We start from the raw sequence: 12,785 nt of genomic DNA, 5'->3' as shown, positions 1-12,785 counted from the left end.
TAAAACAGCATGTAGACACGGCTGCAGTCACTCGAGTTCACAGTCCAAGATATTTGGGTACATATGAAGAGAGATGGATATCAGTGTGCTAAACTGGGAGCTCTGCTAGAGCTGACAGAGAGGCAGAGTGGGCACTTAACATTCAGCAGAAAAGTCTTAAACCACTTGGTTTTGGGGAGAAACAGTTGAAGACCTCATGCTGCCAAGCTCCCATCTGCCGTGCTGAAAGGTCATCCACAACTGATCCCACACCCAGATCAAAAGCACTGTTTCATTTTAAACATCTAGGTCAATAACTTAAACAAAATGTCCCCTTTGGAATTGACATTTTTAGGTGTATAATCTCAGGGATCCAGCTGGAAACAAAAGTGCTTAGAACAAAGGCATGGAAGGGTGTCATCTTCACTAATCATTAAACAACAGGTTAAAATTTCTCAGAAGAATTTCACTAATGTTTAGGTCCCAAGCCTCATAAATTACTTTTATTAGGGAAACATGTTTTACCTTATATAGGTATTTGTAATTATTTTATTACATTTTTTTTTTTGCATGTTTCCATTCTCTCCCTCAACACAGAGCACCAGAATCCCAGATGGAGAAGGCAAGGCAGACAATACAGGTTTTCACTTTTAGGTACCCTTGGGGTTTTTTCCTCGTTAGAAACAAATTGTCTTAAGAAAATAGCTGATACAGTGTTTTATTAAAGGTACCCCAAAGATATATAACTGCCTGAACCCTCTGCATTTACATTATCCCTGGCTCCTTACGTTGTTTTTGGCTATGAGGAATATATTTTATGTATTGGACCCTCTGTTAGTCACATGTAGTGGATTTATCACCCCACTCTGCTTTTTGTATTCTCAGCTAAATACCACCGTATTTCTTCTTGCTGCCTCTTACATTCCTCTGAGCCAGTCACCTGGCTGGTACCAGGGAGATAACAGATAAAATGAGAGAAAAGCTGAATTAAACTTGGATTTTTCTCTCAGCTTTAAAACTGCTAAACACACCTGCATCTTTAAAAACTGTACAACTTATAAATAAGGCATTAACTGGATATTGTTTTTAAACAGGCAAAACCCAAGGACTTTTTGTTGGAGATAAGCTGGCAAATGGATGAAACAAGAACCTCAAGAGCCACAATTCTGATGCAATTTTCTGTATTCAATTTGTGCTAATATTGGCCCTTGTATGTATGCAGTTTCCAGCCACAGTTGAGACCTGAGAATACAATCTGTAAATCAAGCAGCATTCAATTTCACTTCCTTTTACCAGGCAGCACGATTACAATAAGTTAAACAAGACTGTTATTTACACTCTGTGATATTTATTTGTTGATATCCTGAAATTGTGATCACATCTATCACTTCTGTTACTACATGACATTCTCATGAGTTTTATCAGTTGTCCCAAAAGAAAAAATAAGTGTGACACCTCATACAAAATGGAAGTGCAAACACAGATACACTCCATGGGAGACTTAAACTTCAGCAGCATAGTCCTGAAACCATTTCTGTAACTATTGAAGTCAATGGTAAAATTCCCTCTGACTTTAGCAACACAATTAATTTATTGTTTAATAGTTTGCGATCCTGAAGAACAGAGGTGAATTTTAAATATATCTGTGAAGGTGTCTCTGAAGGACTGTTATAGCAGGTGCAAAAAGGCAACTTGTAATCATTTGATAGCAACATTGTGCAGACTTTCACAGCTTAACTAAAATTCAAAGATAAAGCTCTGTGAACAGTAGTCACAATACTTTGTAATATTGCTGTGTTGGTCACTGGTGAAAAATACCCATGTCAAAGAAGAAAAATGTATAACAACTTACTGCTGCTTGCCGATGGGTATTGGAAAGGATCCCATGAATCTTTACTTTGTCTTTCTCCATTTGGTCTATATTGACCCACAAATCCCGGCTGGTAGAATCATACGGGCCGTACGTCCTTGAAGTATAGTAATTATGATCTGTATCCTCCTGAAAGGGGGAAAAAACCCACAGCAAATACAGATTAGAATGGAAGATGCACCTTAGTTTTATATAAAAACTCACTCTTGAAATACTGAGTCCTGCTGCTCCTGGGAGCAGCAGGAAAGACTATACTGCAAGTCAACAATGAAGAAAAAATTACAAATTGTAAATGTGTTGCAGAAGACAGCTCTGCTCCTAACCACAAGCAGTTGGCAAGGCAAACACTTACCTCATGCAATCATCTTATATTATGATTATAATGTTCACTATCCCCAAATCCCAATCATACAGTTCCTGTAACCACATCAGTGAAATCTACGGCAAAATATTTGATGGCTTTCAAGACAAGATGACCAGTAAGTTTCTGTAACACCAGCCACGCTCTAACAAAGAGATAAGCAGTACTCACAGCTAACATGTAAAAAAAAAAAAAAAAAAAAAAAATTTAACATTTTTAAACATAATTTACTAGAATACCCTTTTTAAGAACATCCAAAAAATTCCTAGTAGCTATAGTCTTACAATGCCATTTCATTTTAAATCTCCAAAAGATTGTTTTACTGTACATTTGCCACTCAGAGATATAAATACATATGTATTTGTAGACGAAAGCTTCCTAGTTCTTACGGTCTTTAAAATGACAGCAGTTGCTGTCATGCTCATGTCACAGCAAATTCAGAGGTAAAATACATGAACCCTACGTGTGCCATGGGAGATAGTGCTAGTGGTCCATCAAATCCTGCAGCTTGCAGATATCCAGTTCCATGATCAAGTGCATGGTTCAGAAGACAGTCGAAGTCTTGGCAATGTCTGCTTCTTTCAATGACAAAGCTAAGACTCCAACACTCAAAATACTCTGTATGCCACTCAACCTCACTGCAATCAGTTTACACTTGAAATCATATACATTTAGCACAGTAAAAAAAGTAAAATTTTGAAACTTATAAGGCAAAATTTGGTAAATGTTAAAAAACCTAAGTATAGGAAATTCCAAAATTTCTGTCAACGTCAGTAGCTATGATAGTCTGTACCTTCCTAAAACATATCTAAGACAGTGAAAGGAAAAAAAAAAAAAAAAGTACATGGTCCAAGGTGAGAGATGAAACATCCCAGATTCCCAGTCTTCCTTAATTTGTCCCAAGCTGTTGTAACCCTACAATATTTAAATCGACAACATTGCCAGCTTTCTGCTGAATAGCTACAAGTAATACTGTAGTAGGAGTACATCCTGGTATTTCTCAGTTCCTTCTTCCCTTCCTTCTTCTCAGCACCAAAACAAAATAAACAAAGCCTGAACGATAGTGTTTTAAAACTGGAATAAACTTAGAAAACAAACAGTGGCATAGAAAATGGAAGAGGCTGACTTAGAATTTAGCATTACCCCTGGAGATGGAGAAGTTCCTCTCCTGCAGCACCTCCTACACCCAGCAAGCAGTGTGGAGCTACCCTCACATCACACTGTGCTGCCACGCAGACCTGACACCCCCTCCCAGAACATACAACCCATTCCTACTGACGTGGTCCTGAGCTGAAGATATACTTGGCAAGGGCTTATATTCTAGATGAAACTGTTCATGTTCTAGGTTTAATATGTTGACCATAAATCTTGATTCAGCTGGATTTCATCCTACATTAACACCATTACTGATATACACCATTGCAGATATAATCAGGTTATTTTCTCCTCGATGTTTTCTGTATCTTCTGCTATACTTTATATGCCAGGATGCACTCGCCCAGTAAATCTCAGCTGCACTTTTGAAGCAACTTCTAACAACTTCAGCAGCTCTAGGTTAGTCACACAAGCAAACATAATTAAAACTTTACTGTCAGGAAGATGACAAAAGCCAGCTACCTTACCAAATTATTTTCTACTTTAATGGTTAACAGAAACAGTTATTACTGTCACGTATACAAAGGAGGTATAGTACATTAGAAGGTTTTGACAACAAAGATGTATTTTCCCAGTCTAATTTATCATTCTGACAGAATGTCAATAGAAATTAGAAGTTACACTTAAGGCATCACAAAGTTTCAAGGAAAGAGCCCTGAGAGAAAAAGAAGAAGAAATGATTACCCAAATAGCTTTTTTCAGATAAATATGCAATGTTTAAACTATAGCTAAAACTGTGCAGAGTTTTTGCATTTCCAGTTTTTCATAACTAATAAAGCTACTCCAGTTAATCACTAGTAGATAAGCCCTTACCTCCACAACTAGAAGGCTCTAACACTGAGCCTAGTTGGTTGTTCTGTAAGAACGCTTTAAATGGTATCTTGATCCATGTTTAAAGCAGACTCATCATACATCTTGTAAATCAAACACTTAAATTACAGCCTTCAGCTGAACAATGTTGTCAGTGTGTGAGGAATTACTCATGTATAAACAACTACCAAATTTTGTGTAAAAAAAGTCTCATTTATTGTTTTAATTCAAGTTAAATAACCTTAGATAGTTGTGGAAGGAAACAAATTCACTTCCACTTGGATGATAGAAGGAAAACAGAATTCCTCTCACTCACTGGAACAGGTTCATAACCTTCATGTGGATGTATTTTATGAATGTACCATTAAATATTTCTCTCTCGCATCCTAATTTTTTTTAATCCTCTCTGTAAATTTACTATAGTACTACAGAAAGGAACACACAGTTAACTACTAAAGTTGGCCTGAGCAGCTCAGGAGCTCTTAGTAAGGTTAGGATCCATGCTTGTATTTCAAGTCGTCTCCTTCATAGTTTTTAATGTGCAGTACCATGGAAATGAAATTTTTAGAGTCTTCCATAAATTTCCCAGCTGTAGAGAAACATTTTATTGGTACCAATAGATACCTATGAGTTTTCATTCTGACAGACCTGTTTATGGGCTTTGGTTGATGGCACCTACTTCATAATGCGCTCCATCCCCTACAGGTACTATATGCATAAGAAGATGGGAAAATGCTTCAGATATTATGCTGAATTTGCATGTAAACTTCTGAACTAAGAAAATAATTTTAATATTTATGTGACACAGATGTTGAGTTCTGCAGATAGGTAGAATTATATATAAATACAAGTATGAAGAGAAACAAACCTTTCAGTATCTTTTAATGACTTAAAAGCATGTTACCGAATGAAAGAACATGCAGAGCAATCAGAGAACGTACCCATTAATACTTCAAGATACTTCTTTTTTCTTTGTTTTCCAGGTATTTTGGGGATATGAGCATTATTTCCTATTGCTTCTCTAGATGTACAGTTCTGTCCAAATACTGCATACATATGAAGTGGGAAGCACCTCTCTTTTATTGAGAAATACAGCTTTTAAGCAAAGGATTTTCCCAGAGATTTTTTGCACCAGCTATGAGGATTACTGTTGGAAACCGTCGTAAGGATATAGGGAATATTCATTAGACCCTCTCTCATAACTCTTCTCTTTCGGGTATTTTTAACCTTAGGCAATCCTCAATGCTGGGTTGCCATCTTATTTTAGATTGTAAAGAAAATTAATTTCTAACAGTTTTCATGAGGGATATTGTCTGATGACACCTTGAATACGTTCCCATATTTCTGCAACTACAACTGAATGTTCTCAGGAAAGCTGAGGGCATGCACTATTCATGAAAGCTCAGCACAAGTGAAGATTAAGCCTTCTTTAAATTCTTGGTGTTCAGTATTTGTCAAATTCAGTGACTGAACATCTATTCCATACATTCCATATACAGATACTCCCAAATACAGTCCAAACACCACATACCAGTTTCCTCGATAACTGGTGTCCCTTAAGAGATTAAGGCTTCAAATGTGTGAGGTAAACTGTTGCAATCAAGATAGTATAAAGTAACTATGTGTGATATTTAAAAGTAACAACTACCTTATACCTCTGAAATGCTTTCAAATGACTAACTGGGATTCTGGCCAAAGATGTACATGAAAATTGTACCAAAACAGACATGAAATGATAAAGTTCCCTCTCAATGAAATAAGACATCACAATTCAAGGACGATGCAATCACATATGTAAGCAGGGGACTTTTCAGGCTTAATTCTCTTCCTGTCACATTTTTTCTTTAACAGAAATTGAAAGGTACTGTAAATCTCTAAGAGGCAGAGGATATTATCAAACAAGATTTAGGTTAAGAATAAGAGCCTCTGTTGAATCCAACTGCATGAATATTTTGCTTTTAAATACTGGATCCAATTGCATCCAAACCACAGATATTACTGAACAAAAAGTTTTGCCATCTCTCTCTCTCTCTCTCTCTCTCTCTCTCTATCTGCAAGGCTGTAACTGAAAAAAACTAGTAACTTCAACCAGAGAAAAAGCAGCTGGCATCCAGGAATGACCTCTGCTGTTGCACAATAGTATGCTGTAGAAAAAACTCCTAGTTTCTCTGTGGTTGAAAGAAAAGAGAAAAACATTTACAAGACAAATCATTATAGATCAGCCAGCCAGACAACAATTACATTTTGGTAGCTTAAGTTTTGGTTGCCTTCTCCCAGTCCTGTGAGACTGTTGGTGACATGGCAATCAATCAGTCAATCATCCAAGGCTCCTTATCTTCAAATATCTGTGACTGTCATGAGTTATTGCCAGCTACCATAAAAGACAATTAGACTGCGTTAAATTTAATAACTGATGTCCCTTTAAATATTCTATTTATTGAAATTGCATTTTCAGAATTGCATTGAGATGATATCACAATGAACAAACTCTGAAGCCATCAAGGATATGGAGTTAAACTTTATAGCTGTCTAATTTTATCACAGTAAAAGGAAGGTCCGGAATCTGATTTTTAAAAACGCAATAACAAATTGTCGAAATATTGCTAAAATCACAGACTATGCCTATTTTTAAATTAACTGAAAGTGCTACTGGTGTTTGCCCCAAAAATTAGTGCTGAGGAAATTCATCAGAAGTTCAGAAAGTCATCTTTAACTCTGAATATAATATGAGCATTTATAAAGGAATAGCCTATGAAATTAATCAGACAATTATGCTTTCTAAAAGCTGCATTTGTAGAATAAAATGGAAACACTGGAAGGAGAAAACAGGCAATTACATATTTAAAAATAGACTACTTTTCAGGGAGAAAACAAAGATAATAATAAAATACTTACTGGGAAATTTAGAAGAAGGAAATGAGCCAGCAATTACACGTATTTCCCTAAAGAAGAAAAGCAGTTCTGGCAATTCATTTTTGCAGAAGAAAAAAAGACCACCCTTTCTATTAAAATAAACCAGCAACAAGATGGCCCTGCATGCATACAACAAAACCAGCTACCTCAAAACTATTTGCACTCTAACCTAATCTCACGTAGTGCTTGTTACTCTCTTACTGTATCTCTGCCTACCCTGTCAGTAAAGTACAGCTAAAATTGACTTCTGAATTGTTTCAGATTTTTGTTAGAATGTTGCTCTTAGATTTCTGAACATTATTAGTACCCACCAGCTGAAAACAGCACAGGAAGGGAGAACAGAAATGACAACTCGTGTAGGATGTGAGCTAGCTCTGCACTGCAGCCAACAGAAAGCCTCTTCCAGCCATGTTTGAGCACTGGGAAGGGGTGAGAGATATGCATGGTCACACTCTGTGTTACCAGGGCGGAGGAAGCATGTGTGTATGGTGTTGCAATTGAATTTCCTTATTTATTTACCTTTTCTTTAGGTGGGCACTGACTGAGACAGGGGTGGGTGGCAAGTATACATGGAGAATATCCCCAGTCTAAGAGCCATTAGCAGATGAGATGAGACAGTATGAGAGAAGACCATACATCCCGAGATGGGGTCCTAATGGGAAGATAAGGCCAGAGGAAACTGGGAGAGAGACACTTTGCATGCTGCTGCCATATAACTGCATTTTAACAGAGAGTACCGTAATTATAATCATAACATAACAATGTTATGATGCAACTTCACAGTTTTATAGGATCAGATAACCAAAGAGCCCTGAGGAGTGCTTAATTTGAACTGGCCACTCAAAATATGAAAGCTCTAATTTCAGTAGATAAGCTACACGTGAACTACCACATGAAAGTCTTGTAGAGGATATGTATAGTGGCTGCTACTTAGGAAGCTCCATTGTTATAAGTGGTTCTCTGATGCTCAGAAGTACCGATTTCATAAACACTTTGCATCAAGGATAAACTCTCTGCTGTTCAATTTCTTAACAAAAGCATTTGTTCTGTAGGAATCTCTACTGAGGAAACATACAATTTACAGAACTGCCCCTCTGCTTTCATGACAAAGCTACAATCTGTTCTTTTGGGGGTTTTTTTGGTCTTTTTTTAATATCTGACGCGGGAAGAACTTAGGAAATATATATATATATAGGCATAGCATACATATTCCACATCAACAGTCAGCAGAACCTGAAGACAGCCTGCAAACATCACTGTTGATTACACAAGCCTTAGCAAAATCCATTTTGAACAGCTAATACCATGTCTAATGAATGAGGGTAACCCAATCTAACAAAAGAGGAAATCTTCTGTCTGCATGCAGTGGGATTAAGAGCTTCATCTCACACTATATTCTCCTAGAACAGGTCTCATGAGTGCTCTGCAGAGTCCTGAAAGCCTGGTGTGTGTGTGTGTGTGTGTGCAGGAGTCCTCAAACTCAGGTTTTCACTAGGGCCAGTATGGAACTCACTTTGCCCAGAATCTCACAGATTTACATCTGGAGATTGTTATTGTAACCACTAAACGATGTCATCAACTGGGTTGAAACAAAAGCATTTAGCTCACAGCTCTCACCCTATGTACATGCAAGGCTTTACACAGCTCTACATCTTCAGCTCCCAGGTTTTCAAACTGCACTTTTCTGAGCACCTGACAGCACCTATAATGGACAGTCACACACGCTGACAGACAGTCTGGCAGAGAAGGATGCCATAAACCTGTTATCAATCCAAAAAGTTGTTTAGTCTTTCTGGCTTTGTGAAAAGTCAGTGTGGAGCCACTGCCTCTTTCATGATTTTCAGCCACTTTTGAAAGGAAGCTTCCCTCTTGGGGACTGCTATAAAACTGTCAGCCTATTTAGGGGTCATTACAGTGGTCTTATAAAGCCCCTTTGACTGTCTTGTCATAAGAGACAAGCTTCAAAGAGCAAAAGTCTCTGCAATGCCTTACTTAAGAGAAGAAAAAAGCCAAATTACCAAGTCACTCAAAATCCATTTACAGTAAGGAAATATTTATTATGCAGCTTTGTTCGTGATTTGCTGGAGCAGGAGTTTGAGAAATGACATTCTCAAAATAAGCCTTTATTAACTGCTCTGTAGCATCCTCTCCACCAAAAGAAAATAATAGGAACCACTGCAATAAAACGATCATGAAAACACCTAGCAGCAATTTGATTTTGGTGTAATTATGAAACATGTTACAGAGTTTATTTTCTCATTTTTAGATATTTATAAATGACTAAAGTGTTCATAAAATTGAAATTGTAAAAAAGACTGTTTGTAAACATAAAAAACTTAACTGCCAGGCCTAGACTACAGAGCATCAGTAGTTATGAGCCCATGCCTGTTACCAGCCCCATTCTTAGGGGCTCATGACTCCGGATAATGCCATAAATAATTACATCTTTGTAAAGTTAGCTTTTAAAGATTTAGTATTTTAGTCTTTTAAAGATTCACTTCTTGTGTGGAATATAAGCAACAATGTATTTCTGAGTGTATATACTTTGACATACTTACAGGCACGCTCCTGCAACTTTTTTCTCCCCCTCAGATATGTAAGTTCAGTTTAATATTATCCCCCTTCCTTTCTTTTTTTTTTTTTTTTTTTTTTTTTTTATCCAGGTGTTAGAGCAATTTTAAACTCTCTGTGGCTTATTTCTTCCCCCGGTACATATTCAGAAGCTGGGATGGGTAAGTCATCCTTGCTTCCAATTCTTTGTCCCTTCTGTATTGGAAGGGACAAGAAAAAAACAGAGCAACCAAGAGCCAGTTGCCCCGAGGCCTCACAGGAAGAGTGAAAATGGCAAATCTAAATCAGGATGAAAAGTGTTACAGGTCTGGAGAATTAAGTTAATATTAGCAGGTATAGTTTCTAGTTGATCAGGGCTTTATGTAGGACAGTGCAGAAGCTGCCTCCACACTCACTGGTGTGTGCTGCAATTCCCGAGCAGTTAATACTGTGTCTCAGGGATCCATCAAGGCTCACAGCTGAAATCATAGGACAATCAGTTGTAAGGACATGTATGACTGATACTAAGTTGATACAGGGAGATACACGAGTTTATTAATGCAGTAGCTTTTTACCTGTAGGGATAAAGTCTAATTTGAAGCTTTTGAAGGTGTCTTATGTTCACCTCAGCACCACTCTTTGCCAAAGCTGTGCCGTTCAGTTCGGCTGCGTGCTGTTCAGCATATAGCCAGACAGCAGCATGCTCATCACAGAGCCTGGGCATCAAAGGACCAGCTGCATCCCTGTGGCTTCTCTGGAGAACACTCGGTTTAAACAGCTTGCAACCAAAACTGGTAGTCCATTTAACCATAGCACTTTCTAGTTTAGCTCTCACAACACACTTGAATCTTTAGTTACTAAAACATAGGATTGGCTGAAATCCACAATCAATATGCAAAATTTCAAAATTAACATTCATGTCTTAGAGAGCAAGATAGTGATGATTAAAGTGGTTAAGCTGTAGCCCCAATTTCTGCTGCTCTTTGGAAAGTTTGCTCTTTGCTTTGGAAAAAGTATGCATTTTGCTTTGTTCATGTATTTTTCTGAACACATCTGTAACAGGAGTTCAGTCGGGATATTCTATACAAGAATATCGAAAAGAACACTATGTACAATTTTAACAAACTATTCTTACCAGCCACATTTCCTAAGGACTTGTCACAGAAATGCTTCTTTATCTGATCCTGCAGTCACACTCAAAAAAATAAATAAATCCCTTGAGAGCCCTCTAATATAAGTGCCACAACTGCAAGACATCGTATTTAACTGAGATGCTTGATGAGGTACATGTTGGCTAGACAGGCACTTCCAAGTCACTCCCTTTGCATAACATCAGGCTCCAATCAAGCTTTCTGCAGGATCTGCACTCTTGCTCTTTTCAGGAAGGATATTCTGAGCACTTTGCAATTGCTCAGACAAGATCAAGATGCTAAATAATATCCTTCCTCTGCTGTCTCTGAAAAGCACTACTGTCTTCAAGTTAACCCAGCATCCAGTTGATCCAATATTCTCAAATATTTCAAAATTATACTATCACATGATTTTCTTTTTGATAGATGTTATTTTTTTTCTTGTGTATAATTTCCCAATCTATGTTGCTCTTTAAAAGTAGAGTGATTCCAAGTGGAAGAGTTTCGTAAACTTGTATTTCTTTTTTTTTGGTTTTCAGCTAAATGCAGGATAGTAGAAGATAAAAGACAGGGCATTACAGAATTACTTTTGACTTGAAGGGTCTTTTCACAATTTCAAGCAAAAAAAGTGATGGCAAATGTGTATATCATCTCCTAAGCACTGAAAGCCCATCAAAGATGAAGACATAAGATTTTACTTGTGTTCCAAATAATTTTTTTTTTTTTTTGGGGGGGTGGGAAGGAGGAATCTCAGCATTTTGACACTGACCAGAAACATGCCATTTTTATTTTGTTTGATATAATATGTTGTTGGTATATCTGAAAAAAAAAAAAAATCTTGGCCTTTTCACTTCAGATTTTGATAAATAGGTAGCTGAGTTGGGTGGCATTCAGTTTGCAGGTTAGACACTTCAGTGTGGCTGTGTGCATAAGAGCTGGGTCTCTAAGCGCTCATTATCAGAACCACAGACCTAGTAAATGCTGTCAATGAAGGTATGCCAGCTCACCAAGCTTTCAGGTCCACTTTAGAGCAAACTGAATACCCACCTCAACTGCGCTGCCTGTGCTGACCATGGATGACATGTCATTGCCTAAGCACAGGAGGAACACAGGGCCATTAGAGACTTGAAGATATGATCCAGGACCTACAGTAGACCACTATCCTACAGGAGGACCAACGGACCATTCAGTATAACCACAGTGCCTAAAATGATACCAGACACCTATAGTTAGGCAACTGAATTTCACCTTAAATTTCCACCATCTATGATAGGATACTTTAACTCACATACAAGAGCTTGCACATGTGTCTTCTACACCACATGCACCTATGCTTAAGTATCCAAATTAAGGAGCTGAATTTCACCTTCAATTTCAATATTGACTACAACTAAAAAAGAAAACCGCTCATACAGACTCCAGCCTTTCATAGCAATCACAGCAGCCAAGTATTTAATAGAAATTCATATACATTATTAGAGCAGTATATACGTGTACTACCCTTAATTTAATGTTTCTATAAGATACAAGACCTTTGCAGTGTATTTAAGAAATTACCTCGATTTCCAAAGGTGAAGGAGTAATATGCCTGACTTGTCATGTAGATAATAATAATGTAAGAAAATCAACATTTTATGCACTGTTATGACTGAATGATAGCATTAAATATTCTATTTACATTTTTATTGAAAAAAATTAAAAAACTTAAACCCTTTTCTCACATTAATGTAACTGTAGTCCAGCTGTATAGCATATGAATTACTTTTTCAACAGAATGAAAATTCTCAGAAATAAGATGCTGTTTCATTCAACTACGTAGTCATCAATTGTACACCTGTAAGAATTGGAGTTTTGTTTTCTAGACAAATAGGGACATTTGGTGCACTTGCTTATAACTATGGAAGGAAGACGTTCCAAACATCCTCACCAAACTTGCTATAAACCACTGTGCCAGCCAGTCAGTTATACTCCCCAAATGAGCACCCACCAGGCTGCTGACATGTGGAAGCCACATTGT

General features: G+C 37.4%; 1 protein-coding gene across 1 annotated transcript in view; it reads right to left on the bottom strand.

The window, feature by feature from the left end:
* Positions 1-12,785, bottom strand: part of PLXDC2 (plexin domain containing 2) — a 282,907-nt gene that overhangs the window by 134,489 nt on the left and 135,633 nt on the right. The window contains exon 3 of the mRNA XM_030009614.2: positions 1,832-1,978. Within this exon, the coding sequence (XP_029865474.1) occupies positions 1,832-1,978 (147 nt within the window). The remainder of the gene's footprint in view (positions 1-1,831; positions 1,979-12,785) is intronic.

This window comes from Aquila chrysaetos, chromosome 3 (genome assembly GCF_900496995.4).
Source record: "Aquila chrysaetos chrysaetos chromosome 3, bAquChr1.4, whole genome shotgun sequence".
In the NCBI taxonomy this organism is placed as follows: Eukaryota; Metazoa; Chordata; class Aves; order Accipitriformes; family Accipitridae; genus Aquila; species Aquila chrysaetos.
Note: the sequence above shows the minus strand (reverse complement) of the source record. Positions and strands in the feature narration are given on the sequence as shown.